The sequence below is a fragment of the Pristiophorus japonicus genome, chromosome 7 (genome assembly GCF_044704955.1).
Source record: "Pristiophorus japonicus isolate sPriJap1 chromosome 7, sPriJap1.hap1, whole genome shotgun sequence".
Taxonomy (NCBI): Eukaryota; Metazoa; Chordata; class Chondrichthyes; family Pristiophoridae; genus Pristiophorus; species Pristiophorus japonicus.
In genome coordinates, this window is record NC_091983.1 from 40,748,898 (window position 1) to 40,770,961 (window position 22,064).

At 45.6% G+C, this 22,064-nt stretch overlaps 1 protein-coding gene across 2 annotated transcripts in view; it reads right to left on the bottom strand.

Annotated features, from left to right (window-relative positions):
• The window catches only part of myom2b (myomesin 2b), a 194,373-nt gene that overhangs the window by 134,550 nt on the left and 37,759 nt on the right, over positions 1–22,064 (bottom strand). For both annotated transcript variants that reach the window (XM_070884915.1, XM_070884914.1), the window contains exons 6-8: positions 16,686–16,778; positions 2,587–2,675; positions 2,424–2,474 (exon numbers count right to left, since the gene is read on the bottom strand). In XM_070884915.1, the coding sequence (XP_070741016.1) occupies positions 2,424–2,474; positions 2,587–2,675; positions 16,686–16,778 (233 nt within the window). The remainder of the gene's footprint in view (positions 1–2,423; positions 2,475–2,586; positions 2,676–16,685; positions 16,779–22,064) is intronic.

Sequence of the window (22,064 nt, forward strand, 5' to 3'; positions counted from 1 at the left end):
CCATGCAGACTCACTTTTTTGTGGATCTTGCCATCTGCAAAAATGAACAATTGTCTCTTCCTCTGGTGCACTAGATACACTGAGCCATTCATGAGTCTGCTTGTGTGACCAAGTATGGAAAAGTACAGATGCACAGCGTGCTGTCAACTCTCATGCCTCCCGACATATATCAGTGACGCAGATTGGTCTATTACATCATTTCATTTAGAAACCCCATTGATTTATTTCTCCCTCTTGCAGTATTTTCACTCAATCTAACCACATTTACAGGTGGTTAAAACCCAAGAGATCAACATTCCAACTATGAATTTCTGAGGCCGGGGGGTGCATGGAAAAACAGGACCTTAAGTGTATGTGTGGACGGCAGACTCTGCACATGAGCAGAAAAAACAATCCTGTGTTCTCAGTTAACCCCCAATATGTCTGTAGGAAACCACCGGAAGATTTAAGTATTAGAAAAAGATGGTGATGCAGGGAAGACGTCCCTCTCCCTGGGACCCGAACTGCAAAACTAAGGTCCTTCTCAGCCTCCAGGTGTGAGAGAGCTGAATTAACAAGCATGTTTAAAACTACACAATTTCTAAAACCAGCCAAGGCTTCTGGCTGTATTTCTATTGAAGTTAACTTATTTCTTTCAAACCAGCAGGCTCAGTACCTCTATGCCAGTTTCGGCCATGATTTCTGACACTTTGAACATTTATTTCTTAAATTAAGTAACAGAAATAAACTGAAGAAAATTAATCAATCATAATTCTTTGATTGTTTCTTAGAAGGAGGTACTAATGGTGAAACTCAAGCTTTAAATCACTAAATGCTAGCAACATATTCTAATGGTAATTCTCATATCCTTGATCCAGAATCATAACATTATCGGTTACAATGTTATACGGAATTAATTTTTTTGGCTATTTCCTATGGTTTGACGTGCGAGGGCAGTAGAACAAAAATCCATCATTCATTGACTTATGTCAGTGACCTTTGATCTCTGGTAAAGAGTAAAGGTTGGTTCTGCCTGAGGCACTTGCCGAGATAACTCAGTGTTGCTGAAGTTGAAGAACAGAAACAAAGAGGAGAGATGAGCCTCTTTACTCATTCTTCACCCTTCCCCTCTTTGTTTTGCTCCATCCTATAAAGGTGCTCTTGTCTTCCTTTTCCCAGTTCTGGTGCAGGCCTTTACCCAATGTGGCGACCTCTCTTCTTTTTTCAGATGCTAACATATTTTCTGTGCATCTTTTGTTTTCACTAGTCCTTAAATTGTTTCCGCACTTCAGATTGAGGTTGATTTTTCTTTTTGTTCTATGCTTCAAGTGCTTCATCCACGGTTCCAGTCCAGTGACATTCACAGAGAATGACAAGTGGTAGTAGTAAGTCCAAACAGTTCTCACAAACAAGTAACTGGAGCCAAAGGAAGTCATAGTAAATTTAATGTGCTCAGAATCAGGGATAAAGGCCGTTGGTTTGACAGATTAGTGGCTAACCACACTGGCCATATGAATCTGAGCCAGTATCAGAAAGGTCTCGGGTTCCATCCCTATTTGTACTAAATTTGCTCATCTCAGTGATAGGGAATATACAGTCAAGCTTCAGTGTTTCCAGGACAAGGATCGTGCTCCTGATTAAGCAATGCCTCAATTTTAAAATTCTCATCCTTGTTTTCAAATCCCTCCATGGTCTCACCCTTTCCTATCTCTGTCATCTCCTGCAGTCCTACAACCCTCTGAAATATCTGCGCTCCTCCAATTCTGGCCTCTTGAGTACCCCCAATTTTAATCTCCCCACCATTGGTGAGTGTATCTTCAGCTGCCTAGGCCCTAAGCTCTGGAATGCCCTCCCTAAATTTCTCTGCCTCTCTAGCCACCTTTAAGACAAGACATTCCTTAAAACCTACTTCTTTGACCAAGCTTTCGGTCTGCACCAATATCTCCTTATAGGGCTCGGTATCAAATTTAGTTTGATAACGCTCCTGCGAAGCGCCTTTGGACATTTTACTATGTTAAAGGCGCTATATAAATACAAGTTGTTGTTGTTGATTTTAATCATCAACCCCAGGCTTGGGTGAGGACAGGATCAAATTCACATGTCGCTTTATCTCTCTGGATCTTTATATTATCATTGAGAACACCGGCTACATTTTGAAATATAATGGCTTTCCACTATCTAGGCTCACACGTGAAGAAGGAACATTTGGACATGTATCGGAGGGCTACTAGCTCCGACAATGGAATCATATCCTCGCAGGGGTCAGGAGACAAAAGATGTAAAGTAGGAATGAAAAAATAAAATCCAAGTTGCGCAAAACAAATATAGTGGTTAGGATTTCATGCTACAAGGTTGCCAAAGAGCGTAAATATTATAACACCACCAGAGGACTATATTAAATCACAATAAACATAATGGACTGGTGTTTACTAGTATTTACTTACGGCTCACAGGGAGCAATACAGAGTGATAAGGCTCTTCATCTCCTCGGAACCCTAAAAGTAAATGATAAATTAAATGATCGTTCAGTTAAATGATGCCCCCTCCAGTACAGAATGTATCCCATGAATTGAGAAATGATCAAACTACGTTTATTCTGAAACTCACGTTTGACAATGAGAGCGGCATTGCTTGTTGACTCTCCATGAATGTTATAAGCCAAGACAGAATACTGAGCGGTGTCACTACTGGTACATCTGAAAACAAAAACAAGATCGCCTTTCTAGCATCACACCAAGTTTGACATTCTCATCACATTAAGTCATTATTCTATTAAGAGATTCAGGGGAAAAGAGCACAGGAGTACAAGAAAAAAAGGGTCCAATTTTAACTATCACACCTGGTGGAAGCCAGGCTGGGGGGGTGGGGGGTGAGGCAGCTAAAATAACAGGATTCACTTACTCCCACAGATCCTGCGCCCTTTTCGCTGGGATCCGATTTTAGCAGACGAGCAAGGCACGCCAGGAAAGGAAGCGAGATCCTATATTATATATGCAGATTGATGTCATCGGGAACCGATCTGCAATTTTAATCAAAGGTCTGAGCAAGGGGGAAGGAGCAGTGGGGGGTGATAATGAGGGACAGTGTCAGCTCCACCGTCGGGCAAAATCTGTCAGGAGCTGGATCCTGGGTCTGAAAAGCCCCAGAGGGTAAATCTTTAATTTATTTATCAGGTTTTTTTGTGGGCCAGAAGGGATCCTCCAGGGCTCACAATGAAGACCTAGGCCTCCCTTGTACCAGGCTGCCCTGCTTCTCCGGGTTGAAGCCAGAAATTCTCAGCCCCAGATGATAGCAAGAGACTCAACTAACTGGTTGGATCGAGTCGCCGGGTGTAGCCTCGTGCTGCAGCTTTCGATTGCAGCTTGGCGGCGAGGCTGCGAATTGGGCAAGTTGTCAGACGGGAGTTGACATACTTTGATTTTAATGAAGCCCTGCCATTAAGATCGGCACGTAGGTCCCCAGCCTTGCCAGGTTTTTCCCGCACGACTGTGCTCTCTTGCACCCTCCTCATTAATGTCAGGACCAATGTCTTTTTGCCAGTTCAGGCTATTCCATCATTAAGACTCTGCTGTATAAATCACTTCATCTTTACGCTGCCTTAAACCACCAATTTTCAAACTGGGGTCTTGCAAGTAGATCCCAGGGGGTCAGTAAGTTCATGTTATTTTTATCCATCAGTCATCGGGTTTCTGTAATTTTCCATATTTGTCAACTTGAGAGTGCATTATTGCTGTTACTGTATACTAATTAAAACATTTTTTCCAATGATAGTATGGCTTTCCTTTGGGTAGTTAATACAGCCTTTGTAAACTTACAACAGGCAGTTTCTGGAAGTGCGTTTGCATTTGCATGGTTTCTCCACGAGTTTGTCAATATTTGCCAGGAGTCCCTGCATATTGTCCCCTAGGATTGGAAAATTACCAATGTCATTCCATTACTTGAGAAGGATGGAGAGATAAACCAGGAAATTATAGACCTATTAGCCTAACGTCTGTTGTGAGGAAATGACCAGAATCTGTTAGTGGGGGGAGAGTGACTGAACATTTGGAAAAATATAAACTGATCAGGGAGAGCCAGCATGGATCTGTAAAGGACAGGCATGTCAAACTAACCTAGTTGAAGTGTTTGAGGAGGTCACCAACATGGTAGGTAAAGGCATGTCTGTGGACTTTATTTATATCGACTTGCAGAAAGCATTCTATGAGGTTCCACACAAGAAATTGTTGGGAAAGATGGAAGCATATGGAATTCGAGGCAACCTTTTGACATGGGTAGGGAATTGGTTGGGAGGTGGGAGACAAAGGGACCTAAATTCAGGGTCCGTATAAGGCCCTTTACCGCCGTTTTGCGGCGGAATCGAGTGGCTGCCGTGTTGCAGTCCAATGGCTGCCTTGACCCAAATTCAGGTCAGGGATTTTGTGGCCTGTCCCTACTTCCGCCCCACTGCTGCCGACTGCCACATGTGCGTCATCAAAACGCACACCGCCGCTCTCCCGCACCTCAAGAATACTCCGACCGAAATTTAATTACAAAAATCGTTGCCCCGCCATGCGGGGCCCCCCCGACAGCTTTCTGTGTCAGTGCAACATCTCCTGACTGTGTGCGGCATGGCAGCGTGTCGGTCCTTCAAGGGGAGGGCGCACTGCCAAGGCCGCCATGTTTTTATTTTTGCCGGTGGTTCCCAATCGGCCGGCAAAATATTGCCCATGAGTTCGGCTGGGCCGCCAACAGGCAGCCTGGCAGCCCTTCTTAGGTGCCAGGCCGCTGGCCCGGCCGAAACCCTCCCAGGTGACCCAGTGGCCGAAGCTAAAAAATGCCCGATTCTCTCCCCTTTAACTGAGGGGAGAGAGCGAGGTGACGCACATGCGCAGTGACATCACCACCGCTCCGCCGCAAGTGACAGCAGCACTGACTCGATCCCGCCCCAACTTCCACCCCTCAGCAGGACTTACTGCCGCACTTCCGCTCCCACTATGACCGACTTCTGGTCCGACGACAAAAAAAGTACTAAGTGCCTAAAATCGATCCAAAGTCCGCCTCATTGCTCCCGGCGGAAAAACCCGGTAAGAAATCTTTGGTGCACCAGCTGTCTGGCATGAGTGAATTTCAGCCCCAAAGAGTAGGGATAATTTGCATATACTCCCATTGGCAGAATGTGACCAGGGCTCTGTACTGGAGTCTCAGCTTTTCATTCTATTTATAAATGACTTGGATGAAGGAAGAGAGAGCCATATATCCTAGTTTACTGACAACATTAAGTTAGGCGGCACAGTAAATAGTGTAGATAGATACCAGGTCATTTATTTCTATACATCTCCCCCTTGAATTACGGTCATGGTACTCGTTTTGGGACTGGCACTTGCCTTCAACAATGTCGGACAAGACAGGATGAATGAGGGACAGCCGAGTTTTGAGTGTACGTTTCATAAGGAGCTCCACGGGCGGGACCCCCATGAGCGAGTGCGGTCGGGACCTATAGGCCAGTACGAGGCGTGATAGGCGGCATTGAAGGGAGGGTCCTTGAATCCTGAGCATGCCTTGTTTTATGATTTGGACCGCACGTTCCGCCTGGCCATTGGAGGCCAGCTTGAACGGTGCTGTCCTGACATGGCTGATGCCATTACCCGACATGAACTTCCGGAATTCATAGCTAGTGAAATTATCGCTAACTACGAATAATCGCTATTATCGCTAACAAGGATGTCCGGCAAACCGTGGGTCGCAAAGACCGCACGTAGACTCTCCACAGTGGTGGATGTCGTGCACGAATTCAAAATAATGCACTCGATCCATTTCGAGTACGCATCAACCGCGATGAGAAACATTTTCCCCATGAACGGGCCCGCGTAGTCTACGTGAACACGTGACCATGGCCTGGTGGGCCAGGGCCACGGGCTGAGCGGAGCCTCTCTGGGGGCATTTCCCAGCTGGGCACACATCGTGCACCAGGTCTGAATCAATTCCCGGCCACCAAACATGTGACTGGGCAATGGCCTTCATCAGCACGATGCCTGGGTGCTCGCTGTGGAGTTCGCTGATGAAAGCTTCCCTGCCCCTCTGGGGCATGAATACCCAGCTGCTCCATAGTAGGCAGTTGGCTTGGATGGAGAGCTCATCCATCCGCCTGTGAAATAGAAACATAGAAACATAGAAAATAGATGCAGGAGCAGGCCATTCAGCCCTTCTAGCCTCCACCGCCATTCAATGAGTTCATGGCTGAACATGAAACTTCAGTATCCCCTTCCTGCTTTCTCGCCATACCCCTTGATCCCCCGAGTAGTAAGGACTTCATCTAACTCCCTTTTGAATATATTTAGTGAATTGGCCTCAACTACTTTCTGTGGTAGAGAATTCCACAGGTTCACCACTCTCTGGGTGAAGAAGTTTCTCCTCATCTCGGTCCTAAATGGCTTACCCCTTATCCTTAGACTGTGACCCCTGGTTCTGGACTTCCCCAACATTGGGAACATTCTTCCTGCATCTAACCTGTCTAAACCCGTCAGAATTTTAAACGTTTCTATGAGGTCCCCTCTCATTCTTCTGAACTCCAGTGAATACAAGCCCAGTTGATCCAGTCTTTCTTGATAGGTCAGTCCCACCATCCCGGGAATCAGTCTGGTGAATCTTCGCTGCACTCCCTCAATAGCAAGAATGTCCTTCCTCAAGTTAGGAGACCAAAACTGTACACAATACTCCAGGTGTGGCCTCACCAAGGCCCTGTACAACTGTAGCAACACCTCCCTGCCCCTGTACTCAAATCCCCTCGCTATGAAGGCCAACATGCCATTTGCTTTCTTAACCGCCTGCTGTACCTGCATGCCAATGGTCTGACCTCCTCAGGGCATGCTCCGTGTGCGGGCGCCCAATCCCCAGTCAGGACACATTTCTTAATCAAAGATAGGAGGGGATCTCTGTTGGTCCAGATTTTGATCTGGCGGGCTGTGATGGGTGAGCCTGCGCTGTCAAAGGCATCAAAGGCCATGACCATCTCAGCGCTTTGCTCCGCTGCCCCCTCAGTGGTGGCCAGTGGAAGCCTGCTGAGCGCGTCAGCGCAATTTTCAGTGCCCGGCCGGTGCCGGATGGTGTAGTCATACGCAGCCAGCGTGAGAGCCCGTCGCTGTATGCGAGCTGACGCATTGGCATTGACAGCTTTGCTGTCTGACAACAGGGATGTTAATGGCTTGTTCGAATTTCTAATTCGAACCTCCTGCCAAAAAGGTACTGGTGCATCTTTTTCACCCCATAGACACATGCAAGTGCTTCTTTCTCAACCATCCCATATCCACGTTCTGCTTGAGATAGCGACCTGGAGGCATAAGCCACAGGTTGGAGTTGCCCCTCAGCATTGTACTGCTGTAACACGCACACAACCCCATAGGACGATGCATCACATGTCAGAACCAATTTCTTACAAGGGTTGTACAGGGTCAACAATTTATTTGAACAGAGTAGGTTACGCGCCCAATTGAAAGCCCCCCCAAAACCAATCGCAACCCTTACGCAGGAGCACGTGTAGCGGCTCCAACAATGTGCTTAAGTTCGGCAGGAAGTTCCCGAAATAGTTCAAGAGTCCCAAAAATGAACGCAACTCCAATGTGTTGCAGGGCCTGGGCGCTCGTCGAATCGCCTCTGTTTTGGATTTGGTAGGCCGAATCCCATCTGCAGAAACCCTCTTGCCCAGAAGCTCGACCGGGAGCCAAAAACACACACTTAGGTTTCTTGAGTCGCAGATCTACCCGGTCCAGTCGGCGTAGCACCTCTTCCAGGTTGTGGAGGTGTTCCCCGGTTTCCCGACCTGTGATGAGGATATCGTCCTGGAATACTATCCAGGAATGGATTTGAGCAGGCTTTCCATGTTTCTTTGAATGATCGCGGCCGCTGATCGAATGCCAAACGGGCACTTGTTGTAAACAAACAGTCCCTTGTGCATGGTGATTGTGGTCAGTAGTTTGGATTCGTCGGCCAGTTCTTGGGTCATGTCGGCTGAAGTGAGGTCCAACTTGGTGAACAGCATGCCGCCTGCCAGCATGGCAAAAAGATCCTCCGCTCTCGGAAGCGGGTATTGGTCTTGTAGGGACACCCGGTTGATAGTGGCCTTGTAGTCGCCACAGACCCTGACCGAGCCATCCGCTTTTAGGACGGGAACAATGGGGATCATCCAGTCGCTGAATTCAATGGGCGAGATGATGCCCTCTCTCAGCAAACGGTCCAATTCGCTTTCAATTTTCTCCTGCATCACATACGGCACAGCTCTGGCTTTGTGGTGCACTGGTCTGGCGTCCGGGGTGATGCGAATCACTACTTTGATACTTTGAACGTCCCGACGCCAGGTTGGAATAGTGACTCAAATTGCTGTCGAACCTGTGAGCATGAACTTCTCTCCACAGATGACACTGCGTGCACATCCCCCCCATTTCCAGTTCATCTCAGCTAACCAGCTCCTCCCCAACAATGCGGGACCATTGCCCGGGACAATCCAGAGCGGCAGCCAGTTCACTGATCCATTGTGTGTGACAGCTAATGTTGCACTGCCTAGCACTGGAATGATTTCTTTGGTGTACGTCCGTAATTGAGTCTCAATGCGTTCTAGTTTGGGTCTGTTGGCTTTGAGTGGCCACAGCTTTTCGAATTGTTGAACGCTCATGAGTGACTGGCTGGCCCCCGTGTCCAGCTCTATGTGTACCGGGATGCCGTTTAATAGGACCTTCATCATCATAGGTGGCGTTTTGGTATATGAGCTGTGAATGTTTGCTACATGAACCTGCTGAACTTCAGCATCCATTAATTTGCCCCACACGTCATCCTGCCTCACAGACCCCTCTTCTGGTTCATCTGCCTCGTAAATTAGCCTGGTCGCAGGCTTCCTGCACATTCTAGCTAAATGGCCAGTGAGGTTACAATTTCTGCAGGCGAACTGTTGAAACCTGCAAGTCCTGGCAGCATGTCTGCCCCCACACCTCCAGCATGACCTGAGATTCCCATTGTTGTGAGCAAAAGAGCTGTTACCAGGCATTCCTCGTTGATTGTCCAATTGACTGCTCTTGAGCAACCTGTTAGTGGGTGTCAATGGCCCCATCCTTGGTCGCATTGTCCACTGGGATGACGTAAATATCAGTTCAGCCTGCCATTGTCTTTGTTGGAGACTTACTCTTGGACCTATTGCTGCATGGGGTGTGTCGAACTGCCCTTGCCTGCCTGCTGGGCTCTGAGTCGCGTTTATGATATTGACCCCCTGATCCATCGCCACATTGGAGTCAGAGTTGCACGCGTATATTATCTTGGTTTCCTCCTCCCCCACCATAAAAGTCTGAGCCAGCAACGCTGCCGCTTCCAAGGTCAAGTCCTTGGTCTCTATTAACTTTCTGAAAATCCCGGCATGACCGATGCCCTCAATAAAGAAATCCCTTAGCATCTCCCCCCTGCAGGCGTCTGTGAACTTAGAGGCTGGCCAAGCGCTGGAGGTCCGCAATGAAGTCCGGTATGCCCTGTCCTTCCCGACGTCGGTGGGTATAAAATCTGTGTCGGGCCATGTGTATGCTGCTCGCTGGTTTGAGGTGCTCATTGATTAGCTTGCTGAGCTCTTCAAAGATTTTGTCCGCCGGCTTCTCGGGTGCTAGCAGGTCTTTCATGAGCGCGTAAGTCTTAGATCCACAGCTGGTCAGTAGATTAGCCCTTTGCTTGTCGGCTGCAGAATCTCCCAGCCAGTCCTTCGGGACAAAGCTCTGCTGAAGCCTCTCAATGAAATCGTCCCAGTCCTCACCAACACAGTACCGTTCCTCTGTGCTACCGGTGGCCATTCTCGTGGGTCGTTGATTCCCGTTTCTCGTCGCCACTGTAAAGTCCTTACACAATACTACAAATCCACATGAGGCACATTCTATGGACAAGGCCACTCTGTGACCTGCACCTTTATTCACAGGACCAAGAAGTGCTGATCCTGTGTGGGACCTCCCTTTTTGTATACCTGGATGACCAGGTGAGGAGTGTCTCCCACAAGTTCACCCCCTGTGGTCAAGGTATGCATTTCTCAAGTACATACAGTATTGCAGTGTTGTTACATGAAGGTTACATACATGAAAACCCCTCTAAAACCAGTATCAGAATAACTCAACAAAAGGATGAAAATCTTGAGATGTAATAATCCTTTTGGAGAAGCGGATATCAGCCTGGAATCCCGCCATACAATCCAATCTCCATTAAAAACTAAAGACTGAGCCGAGGGTGAAGAAATGGAAGAGAACAAATGACTGAAATTGTATTTTGGACTGTAACACAGCAGAAAGACTTTCAAGCCATCATACAATGAAGCACAAGACACCCATACAGTAATCGGTACTCCATAACTGCGTGACAAACGTAAATAAACCACCAATAAACTTTTCAGAAATCAATATTTATTTAGATGGCAGTCTCAGCTAAGACTGACATGGATACTGGTTGAGATAATCCGTGGGGGGTGCGATTCTGGCAGTTCCACGATGGAAGTGCGCTGCTGCCAGCACCAAAGCTCCCCTATTCAGGGGAGGGGCCTCCGGCAATGAGTCTTGGGTGATTTGCAGGCACATCTGAGACGCCTGCCTGTGAAAGACCCTGTAAACATTGGTGGAATCTGGCCGGGGTGTGGGGGTTGTGGGGGGGGTGGATACCTAGCAAGACCAGGCCTATCGATACGGATGCTATACTGAGTCCTGTCTAAGGGCCAAGGCAGTGGGAAATCTCCTGACCTAGGAAGTCCCCTCTTGGGTCTGCCCCTCGCCCCATACATCAAAGGCCTCGTAGGGGTGGGTGGAGGCAAGGCCAGAAAATCATAGAATCATAGAAAATTCGGCCCATCGTGTCCGTGTCCCAACTTCCAGCACTAGGTCTGTAGCTCTGTAGGTCACAACTCTTCAAGTGCACATCCAAGTACTTTTTAAATGTGATGAGGGTTTCTGCCTCTATCACTCTTTCAGGCAGTGAGTTTCAGACCCCTACCTCCCTCTGGGTGAAAAAAGATTTTCCTCATCTTCCCTTTAATAATCCTTCTTCCAATTACTGTAAATCTATCCCCCCCTGGTTATTGATCCCTCTGCTAAGAGAATTAGATCCTTCCTATCCACTCTAGGCCCCTCATCATTTTGTACACCTCAATTATATCCTCCCTCAGCCTCCTCTGTTCCAAAGAAAACAACCCCAGCCTTAAGGCCAGGACCCTGCCGCATTTGTGGCCAGTCCAGCAAACCTACAGTGGGAGTCGATCCAGAAGAGCTCAGCAATTCCGGTGCCTTTAAATGTATAAACAGTTTATGGGGATCAAAGCATGCCATTTGTGGTGCTCTCATACATATACATTATCAGTACAGCTTCAGGCTTAAGATTCCAATGAGGGCAAATTGGTAAAACCCAAGTGAATAGGCTTACTGCATAGCAATCTGATTAGGATCACATTACTGTGTAGTACTCAGAAACATTCATGTCATTCAACATGTGTTGTTTGATGATGAATTACTTTCTCGGCCAGTCAAGTGTCTGAGTTGTTCCAGTGCTGACCACCAGGTGGCGGAACAGCAAATGGAGCATGCCTTTGCCAACTCATGCTATGTTGGGTCATTTACATTATGGCCCAGAATTTGCTGGATCGGGGCGTCTCGCTGCATGCTCCATGAGTCGCATTGTTTTCCTCATCCTTCAACTTCAACTATTTTTACGCCACAAATTGCTGGAAGTGCAAAGTGATAAGAGAGCAATGGGGCATCTGGGACCTTGATGAACAATGGAACCAAGTGTCCATCTCCTTAATCAATGAGATTTAAGGATACAAAATGAAACTGAGTGAAGGAAATAGGGTGAATTAGAGACAGAAAGAGAAAAAGAGAGGGGGGAGGGGGGGGAGTGGATTAAGAGAGTGAAAAAAAGAGACAGAAAGGAAAAGTAAGAAAATAATTTTAAAATTTAAAATTTCAAAAACCTCTAGGAACAATTTACTACCTGCAGGAGTGAGACTCCATAATTGCATTGTTCCCTTTTTGGGCCTCCAAGGTCGAGTTGCATTCAGAACCATTAATCACCCCACTAACGGGGTCCTTACACAATGAAACAATAGCCCTAACTTTCTGCAGGGAGTTTAATTCATATTTACGGTGCAAATCCAGCAATTTCCTGACACTCACGGGGAGGTTGATGGCGAGCTCCTGTTTTCGTGAGGCTAAAAGCGGAGCAGCGGAGGTTAAAAGCGGAGCAGCGGAAATCGCCCAGAGATTTGTGGTGATTTGCAACTCACGGCGTATCTCATCTTCGCCACAAATTGCTGGATTTATTACACACTAGTAATGGGTGAGCGTTAAACGCTCTATTATTTTCCCAGCAAATTTTGGGGCAATAAAGAATCATTGGCAGGTTGTTTATTTATTATAGAATCATAGAATCATAGAATGATACAGCATAGAAGCAAGCTATTTGGTAGAGCGATCCAATTAATCCAACTTCCCTGCTCTTTCCACATAGCCCTGTAAATTTTTTCTCTTCAAGTATTTATCCAAATCTCTTTGAATGTTACTATTGAATCTGTTTCCACCATCCTTTCTGCCGGTGCATTCCAGGTCATCATAACTCGCTGCGTAAAAAAATGTTTCCTCATATCGCCTCTGGTTCTTTTGTCAATCAGCTTAAATCTGTGTCCTCTGGCTACCAACACTTATGCCACTGGAAACAGTTTCTTTTTATTTACTCTATCAAAACCATTCATGATTCCGAACACCTCCATCAAATTTCCTTCCAGCCTTCCCTGCTCCGAGGAGAACAACTCCAGCCTCTCCACATAACTGAAATCCCTCATCCCTGGTACCATTCCAGTAAATCCCCTCCGCACCCCCTTCAAGGCCCCAAATCCCTTTCTATCTTCATACACCCATCCCCCAATTCCCTTCCCCCCTCCCCCACCCTTTGATTTTCTTCTCTGCTGATACATGATGGGTTAGAGTTTAAGGGAACAAACCACTTTCTGATGCCTAACCCAAATGATCATTCTTAATCGGTGTCTTTGGACTGTTCAATTATGATTATGACCTCACCCAACATCTACAGAACTTTCCTGCTAGTTACTAGGCACAGATCAGAAGCAGGATTCCCCTGGCTAATCTCTCCCTTCCTTAGCTCAGGACAGTAATAATATTAAGGAATAAACAATTTTTTTTCTAGTAAATATGAGCACGGGTTGATAAATAACAATATTTTCAGTGATTAGTAAAGTACTGAATATTACCTAGCACCTTTAGATGAACATTAATTACTGCCTTGCATTTTATCATGGCAGCTCTACTCCTCCTTCAGAACATAAGAATTCGGAGCAGGAGTAGGCCATTTGGCCCTTCGAGCCTGCTCCACCATTCAATAAGATCATGGCTGATCTTCTACCTCAACTCACCTTCCCGCACTATCCCCATATCCTTACTTCCCAAAAATGTATCAACCTCTGTCTTGAATATACTCAACGACTGAGCATCCACAGCTCTCTGGGGTAGAGAATTCCAAAGATTCACAACCCTTTGAGTGAAGAAATTTCTCCTCATCTCAGCCCTAAATGGCCGACCCTTTATTTTGAGACTGTGACCTAGTGTTCTAGATTCCCCAGCCGGGGGAAACATCTTCTCAGCATTAACCCTGTCAAGCCCCTTCAGAATTTTATATGTTTCAATTAGATTGGCCCAGATTTTGCTGGTGCAGGGCATCACACGGCATGTCCCGTGAGTTGAATATATTTTCCTCACCTTTCAGCTCAATAGTTTTAAAATCTCATCATTAAAAAGGTTCTGATATCATTAAGTACCAGCCCTAACTTTCTGCGGTGAGTTTAATTTGCATGTCTGGCACAAATGCAGCACTTTCTTGACACTCATGGGGAGGTTGAGCTTCTGTTTGCGTCCACACAAATCATCCAGCAATTTGTGGTGATTCACCACCAGGTTATTTACACACAGCAAACTCGCCGATATTTTTCCAGCTAATTCTGCATTACCAGTAATGCAAAAATTAAATGTTACTTTTTCTCCTTTTAATACCGCATATGGCAGGTCATAGAACCACTAAACTTATTTTTACATAAGCAAGTACGAGATCTTAACGTATCAGATATTTTTGAAAGCTATAAAGCAGGCGTAGATATAACAGAATTAGAAAGGGCTCAAATCACTGACTTAACATGGCCTTAGTAACAAGGTGATAGCCAAGAGAATCTAATCTGCTAGGAGGGAGCAGGGATCCAATCGCAGACAGCTCAGCATTTTGATGAGGGCAGCTGTGATGGACGAGGGCTGTGTACAAATGAGGAAAGCAGATTACATCATTGATCTATATCAGGTGGGAGAGCACAGTGTGACGAAACCATGGAGAAACACAGTTGTCAATCAAACAAAACACTTCAAAAAATGACGATAATTTTCCCGTCAACCTGAACGGATTGTGCCTTTTGAATTGATACAAGATACAGCTTCAGCATTTCACACTGATGGTCATTACTGGTGTCCCTTTGCTTTGCTTTTCTGGCTGGGTAATTGAATCTAACAGCCAGAGGTCATAACAAAATCAGTCAGACATCAAATCCATACACCATTAGAGTGTGAAGGGACGTTGCCTGCATTTGACTTTTATGGTACCAAAAAAGAGCAAAACATCTTTTGAATTACTAAAGAGAGTCGGAAAGAAGGAGAAAAGATGAATTAGGAGCAGCAAAGAAAGAATATGTATATCCAAGATGAGATCACATCAACTAGTATGTGTCTGGTGGACACATGAACACTAAAGTATACTGCAATTAAATAGTAGTTCACACACTTTCAAAATGTGTGCCGCCATCAATTTTAGTGACAGAAGGTTCCCAGCCGACACGCGATGCACTGATTAATTAGAAATCAATACAAAACACATCATTACACAGGCTTTCAGTGTTCTATTTCTCAGCCCCATGCCAGCTTTTCTCCCACCCTCATCTGAGGGCAGCGAGTCAGGCTGGGTTAAAATTCTTGGAGCTCCAGCATCTCCACCGCGAGGCCATGCATCATGTGTGACTCTCGGCAGCGAGGGGGGACATTTTATTTAAAGGTGGGATCACAGCAGGATACATGCCAGGGCAGGGCTTCATCCCGCTGGTCCATCTCTGCTGTAACCCCAACCCACGTTCCTAGGTTGGGACCAATTGCAAAGTCCAGTCCTGAGTATCAGCAGCCTATGTAACCATAGGAGTGGGGGGGGGGGGGGATCCAGACCGAACCCGATCCTGTCCTCACAATCGGAACATACAGGTTTTTCAACTGAAGTCAGTCACTGGCAATCAGGAGTGAGGCCATCAGATTAACTTTTTCCCTTCCTAGCCTAGGGATACTGAGGCTAATTGCACATTGCTTCTGCAAACTCAACAAAAACAATGATCAAGCACAGGACCTCCTTGATCTGAATGTCTCAGCAACACATCATGTGGTGACTTTTCCCACTAAGCTATTGGAATCATAGGTTTATGGTACAGATTTCCAATTAGAATTACGGAAGTTTTCCATGATGAATGACTGAATGAATCAAACATGAAAACCATGTAAACAAGCGGTTTTCTAAAAGAATAAATGAATGCCTTTAAGGGGGAAGAAGGTAACAAATACCACATAATAGTGGTTAGCAAAATTAAAGCCCATAAGATTTAAAGGGATAAAGGGACAGTGGCGGAGTGGATACGAAATAAGCCAAGGGACAGAAAATAGAGAGTAGTAGTGAACGGTTGGTATACAGTCGTGTTCTCCAGGGGTCAGTATTAGGACCACTGCTCTTTTTGATATATATTAACAACCTGAAGTTGGGTATATAGGGCATCATTTCAAAGTTGGCAGATGATACAACATCTGGAAATGTAGTAAACAGTGAGGAGGACAATAACAGACTTCGACAGCCTGGTAAAATGGGTAAGCACAAGGCTGATGAAATTTGGCACAGAAAGTGTGAAGTGATACATTTTGGTAGGAAGAATGAGGAGGCAATTTAAACAAAATGGTACAATTTTAAAGAAGGGGCATGAACAGAGAGGCACGTACACAAATCTCTGAAGGTGGTAGGACAAATTGCGAAGGCTGTTAAAAAAGCATATGGGATCCTTGGCTTTATTAATAGTCATAAGCAAGGAAGATATGTTGAACGTTTATAAAATACTGGTTAGGCCTCAGCTGGAGTATTGAGTTCAATTCTGGGAATCACACTTTAGGAAATATGTCAAGGCCTTGGAAAGGATGCAGAATAGATTTACTAGAATGGTACCAAGGGTGAGGGACCAGTTATGTGGAGAGACTGGAAAAGCTGGGGTCGTTCTCCTTAGAACAGAGAAGTTTAAGAGGAGATTTGATAGAGGTGTTCAAAATTATGAACAGTTTTGATAGAGTTAATAAGGAAAAATTGTTTGCAGTGGGACAAGGATTGGTAACCAGAGAACAGAGATTTAATGTGATTGGCAAAAGAACCAATGGCAACATGAGGAAACTTTTTCCTTTTGTTTTTACACAGCGAGTAGTCTGGAATGCATTGCCTGAAAGCAGACTCAATAGTAACTTTCAAAGCTCTACCATAGAGCCAACACCAGTGCAATAGGCTGAATGGCCTACTTCTGTGCTGTATCATTCTATGAAAACATAACAAGAAAAATCATTGCTTACTATGCCCCATTCAGCCTCCTTTATATTGTTGTGTAAACTCACCTGTTAATCTCCAAAGAATGAACTCCGTAGTAGCTTTCCATCCTGTATTTGCCTGGTTGACTTGTTTGATCAATGTAGACGTCATCTTTATACCTACCAGTAAAATACAAACAAGTCAGGTGGTGAGAGAGATTAACTCCAATATTCATTTGTTTTAGTCACAAGAGTAGGAATAAGAAAAGGAGATACATGTCCCCAATGGGATTATAGATTTCCTACATTACAACAGTCAAAGAGTACTTTGTTGGCTACAAAACATTTTGGAACATCATGAGGTCATGAAAGGCACTATATGAAGGCAAGTCTTTATTTTTAGACAAAATTAATTAAGATTACTAACTTTGATATTCCTTATCAGTAAATTTAAAGAATCATTTGCGCAAGGATTTGTTGTAAATGGTTATGATTTTCATACGGGGGTTGAAATTGTACTGCGTGAATTCAGACTGAATGAAATTCTTTGCCCATTATTTTAAATGGTTCAATGCTTTCATTAGTATAAGAGACAGAGGAATGGCATATAAATACAACAACAACTTGCATTTCCTGACCATGTTCAACAGGAGATATGTCCCAAGGCACTTCACAAATAGGCATAAGGGAAATGGAAAACGGACTCGGAGTCAGGAAGGTAGAAATTGGTAGGGGTGACCAAAAGCCTGGTCAAAGAGATGGGTTCTAAGCAGGGCCAGAAGAGAGAGGTAGAGAAGCGGAGAGGATTAGGGAAGGATTGAGGTGGCTGAAAGCTCTGTTCAAAGATACTGCATAAGTAACAAACATATCAATGTGTGTATTATTTATATTGCACAGCCTGATATTGGAAAAGTAAACTTTTCATTGTAGCTGCCACTTGACATAGTGCAGTACTGTCAAGTCTAATTGTTTATAAATATTATCAGCAAAATGACCTTCACCTACCCTTCTTATAATATTTGGGCTCACATGAAAAAGCACGTGCTCGTATCGGTAACACTCCGCTTCAAGCTTACCATGACTAGTTTTAACTGGCAGTGTGCAAGACACACTTCCTCGAGAATTCAACCCATTATCTCAGACTTAATTATCTTATGGAGATAGGCTTGGCATCCTCAAAGAAACATTTATTTAGATTCTTAATCACCCTTTTTTTGTATTTCCTGGACCCATGGTGATTAAAATATCAATTACTTCAGTCTCAATCACACACCAGTGTTATACCGTTGTTTGTGGTATAAAATGTGACTTGCTAATGTACACTGCGCTCTTGCTCTCAAGTGGCCTACTAATTGCAAGGAGAGCAATTTTTCTTAAAACTAATATGTTTAGTTTGCCTCCAGTGGATGCGCTGCAAAATAATTCATTGCCTGTGAAGTGCTTTAGGATGTTTCCAAAATACACAATAAGATAATATAGGGGCATTTTAACTCCTTCTGCCTATCTGAAGCAGGGCAGTAGTGGAGTTAAAATCCAGATGCTCAACGATCCTGCTCCACCACCTTTTAACTCGGGCCTATTGGGCGGAGTATGCACTGAGGACACTCCATCCAGTAAAGCCAAGGAGAAGATGCCCCAAAAAGGTGAATCAAGGTGGGGCCAGCAGGAGCAGGGGTGCTCCTCTGGTCTCCACAAGAAAAAGGTGGGCTGCCTTGTGTCTTTGTTCCCATATTTGTACCTCATACTTGGAAATCTTCTAACTGCCACTTAACTAAACAACATCTGTGTTTGTTACATGAGGCGAGCTGCCAGTCACCACTCCAATCGTGTGGGCAGCACGGCAACCACATCGGGCGGGTCTTGCAATTGCTCTGCCCACTTCCCGCTCAAAGACCAAACTCAGGGCTAGTGAGTTCTTTTTGAAGTGTAGTCACTGCTATGGCAGGCTGATCAAAAAAGTAAAAGTTAGTTTGGGATCCAAGGGAGAGTGGTAAATTGGATCCAAAATTGACTCAGTGGCAGCAAGCAAAGGGTAATGGTTGAGGGAGCTTTTGTGACTGGAATGCTCTTTCCAGTGGTGTTCCACAGGGCTCAGTACTCCGTCCCTTACTTTTTGCCGTATATATCAATGATTTGGACTTAAATGTAGGGGTATGATAAAGAAGTTTGCAGATGATACAAAAATTGGCCATGTGGTTGATAATAAGGAGGAAAGTTCTATTCGGCAGAAAAGTGGCAAATGGAATTCAATTTGGAAAAGTGTGAGGTAATGCATTTTGGGAGAGACAACAAGGCAAGAGTATACAGAATAAATGGGAGAATACTGAGAGGTGTGTAGGAACAGAGGGACCTTGGAGTGTATGTCCACAGATCCTTAAAGGTAGCAGGACAGGTCGATAAGGTAGTTAAAAAGGCATACAGAATGCTTTCCTTTATTAGCCAAGGCATAGAATACAAGAGCAGGGAAGTTATGCTCGAACTGTATACTACACTAGTTAGGCCACAGCTTGAGTACTGCGTGCAGTTCTGGTCACCACAGGAAGGATGTGATTGCACTAGAAAGGGTGCAGAGGAGATTTATGAGGATGTTGCCCGGACTGGAAAACTTTAGCTCTGAGGAAAGATTGGATAGGCTGGGGTTGTTTTCCTTGAAACAGAGGAGGCTGAGGGGAGATTTAATTGAGGTGTATAAAATTATGAGGGGCCAAGATAGAATAGAAAGGAAGGACCTATTCCCCTTAGCAGAGGGGTCAATAACCAGGGGGCATAGATTTAAAGTGGAATAATTCGAGGGGGAGCTGAGGAAACAATTCTTCACCCAGAGAGTTCTGGGGGTCTGGAACGCACTGCCTGAACTGGTAGAGGCAGAAAACCTCATCACATTTAAAAGGTACTTAAAGGGCCAGGAGTTGCTCCGTTTTTTTGACTTGATTTTTCTGGCGTAACTTAAAAATCCCCATTTTCCCCAATCAATTTGCACCAGCATATCTGAGTTAGTTACGATTTTTTTAGATTAGTTTTTTTTTCTCAAAAGGGGGCGTTACCAGCCACCTATGCCAGTTCTGCCCATTTAGGCAACTTTGGCCAGCTAATAGTTACTCCATTTATACTTAGGCCAGTGTATGTGGCCACTTCAGAAAACCCTTGTGGAGAGTTAAAGAAATCGGTGCAGGTAGGTCCATCGGAGGCCATTCGGCCTGGGATAGGGGCGGGAAGCGGAGAAGACCTGCCTGCAGCTAAACCACCAAGCCTTACAAACCACCAAACCTTGCAAACAAAAAGTACTAAGAATTTAATAAGAAATAAAAAATTGAAGTAAGTCCTACCGTCATCTTCAAACTCGGTCCGGGAAGTCAGCGGGCCGGTCGGTGCGGGAGGCCACTCGGCCTGGGCTAGGGGTGGGCAGGAGAACTGATAGTGCTCCTGCCTGCCTGCCACCCAGACTTTTCACCATCACCACTATGCCTGGGAGTCCAATTTCAAGTGCTGATCACGCATTGTGTGAAGAACTTTGATAGCAGCCATAAAGTTATCTTTTACCAGTTTGAACCCGTGAAAAGCCCATTTCTCAAGTGTTTCCTCACAACTCAGACCGCTGACACTAAAGATCAACCTCATAACTCTTCTCTGCCTGCCCCTAGCCCAACAAAGAAGGCAGAATAAATGCAGAGAACTTTACCCGAAGGAGCCCATCGCCACGCATAGACCTACTGTTGTTGCAGACTTGCAGCGCTACTGCTCATGCGCGGACATCACCAGCGGACCCCACTGCACATGTGCAGGCGTCCTGGCACAGTTTTCAGTGCAGAACACTGCCTCCACCCCCGACTCGACTGGCAACGCTGCACGACTGCAGTGAAGAGGCCGGACAGCGGCCAAAGTGGCAACAACATTTTTCAGCGCACCTTGGAACTCAGATAAGCGGCGCAACTCCGATAAGCGCGCCGAAAAACGGGCTCGGCCAAAATTGAGGCCCATGGGCCATAATCTACAGGGCTACGGACCTAGTGCTGGAAAGTGAGATTAGACTGGGTAGCGCTTTTACAATCGGCACAGACACGATTGGCTGAATGCTCTCCTTCTGTGTTGTAATTTTCTATAATTCTATGTTAGGCAAGCACAGCAGCCAATATTAAGGCAGCGGTCAATTTGAAGCCAGCAAGATCCGACAAACGGGAATATGGTATTGAGATAGAGGATCAGCCATGATCATATTGAATGGCAGTGCAGGCTCAAAGGGCCGAATGACCCACTACTGCTCCTATTTTCTATGTAAACAGCAATGAATTCATCTGCTCTGTTGGTTGAAGGAGGAATGTTAGTTTGGACAGTAGTGGAACACCCTGATCTTCTTCAAAAAAAATGCCATGGGATATTTTATATCCACTCGAAATAAGGTCTCAGTTTAATGTCTCATCTGAAAAACAACACTTCTGACACTGCCTCAGTACTGCACTGAAACATCAGTCTAGACTGTGGCCCGAAATACCTGGAGCTTGAGAAGGCCTGAGGGTCAGTTACGCTTGGGGTACAGGGGTATGGCTAAAATGGACCAATCCTGATTCTGCTAGGATTCTGCCACATTTGACAGACCTTGAAATTGCAGTTGGGGGGGGGGGGGGGTGGGGGGGCTATGGGCGGATCTTCCATCTGAGCCCTCCCTCCACGGCAAGTCGGTGTATCAGGAAAGTTCCCGGCCTTCCCTGGGAAATTGCTCCCTATACTCTCTTTAAAGACCTCTGTGTAACTCATGCTTGTGGAGATCCATCTCAAGTCCCGATGGGATCTTCCCAAGGGCCCAAATTTTTACTAAAGCAAGGTAATCAATCCCTCTGGGCTTACCTTCTTTAGTCAGGGTGATTGCAATGCTGGAAAAGTTAACATTTCCTTCAGCCCATTTGGACCTCCGGAGGACTCTGCTCCGCTTTGGGAGGGCCAATTGGCTTCGGCCCCCCAACCGCAATTTCAAGGTCTGGGTCAAATGTAGCAGAATCCTAGCAGAGTCAGGATTGGTCCATTTTAGCCATACCCCCACACCCCAAGTGTAACTGACCCTTAGACCTTCTCCTAGCAGGTGCCGGCAGCCCACCCCAGCTAAACCAGTGACCCATGTCTAGAATATGGGACGGGGTCTCTGGCATTAGGCAAGGGCTCTGTTCCACTACACTTGTACCAGAGGAGCAGGACACCAGGAATTTCCAGGCTTATATGTCCAAGGCTTGGAGTGGAGCTTCCAACTCCGATGCAGCAGTCCTACTAACCGAGTCATTCTGACTCAATGTGGAACATCTGTATTTCACATTGCAATTTGATCTAAGTTACACAGCTAACATCAAGATGTTGCTCAAACATTATTGCAATTCATCATGGCAAACTAGTCACGATTGGTACAGTGAAGCAAATCACATACTGTAGTCAGCAGACATGCAAATGAATAAATGGCCTTTGGGGACTGAGTTACAAGGC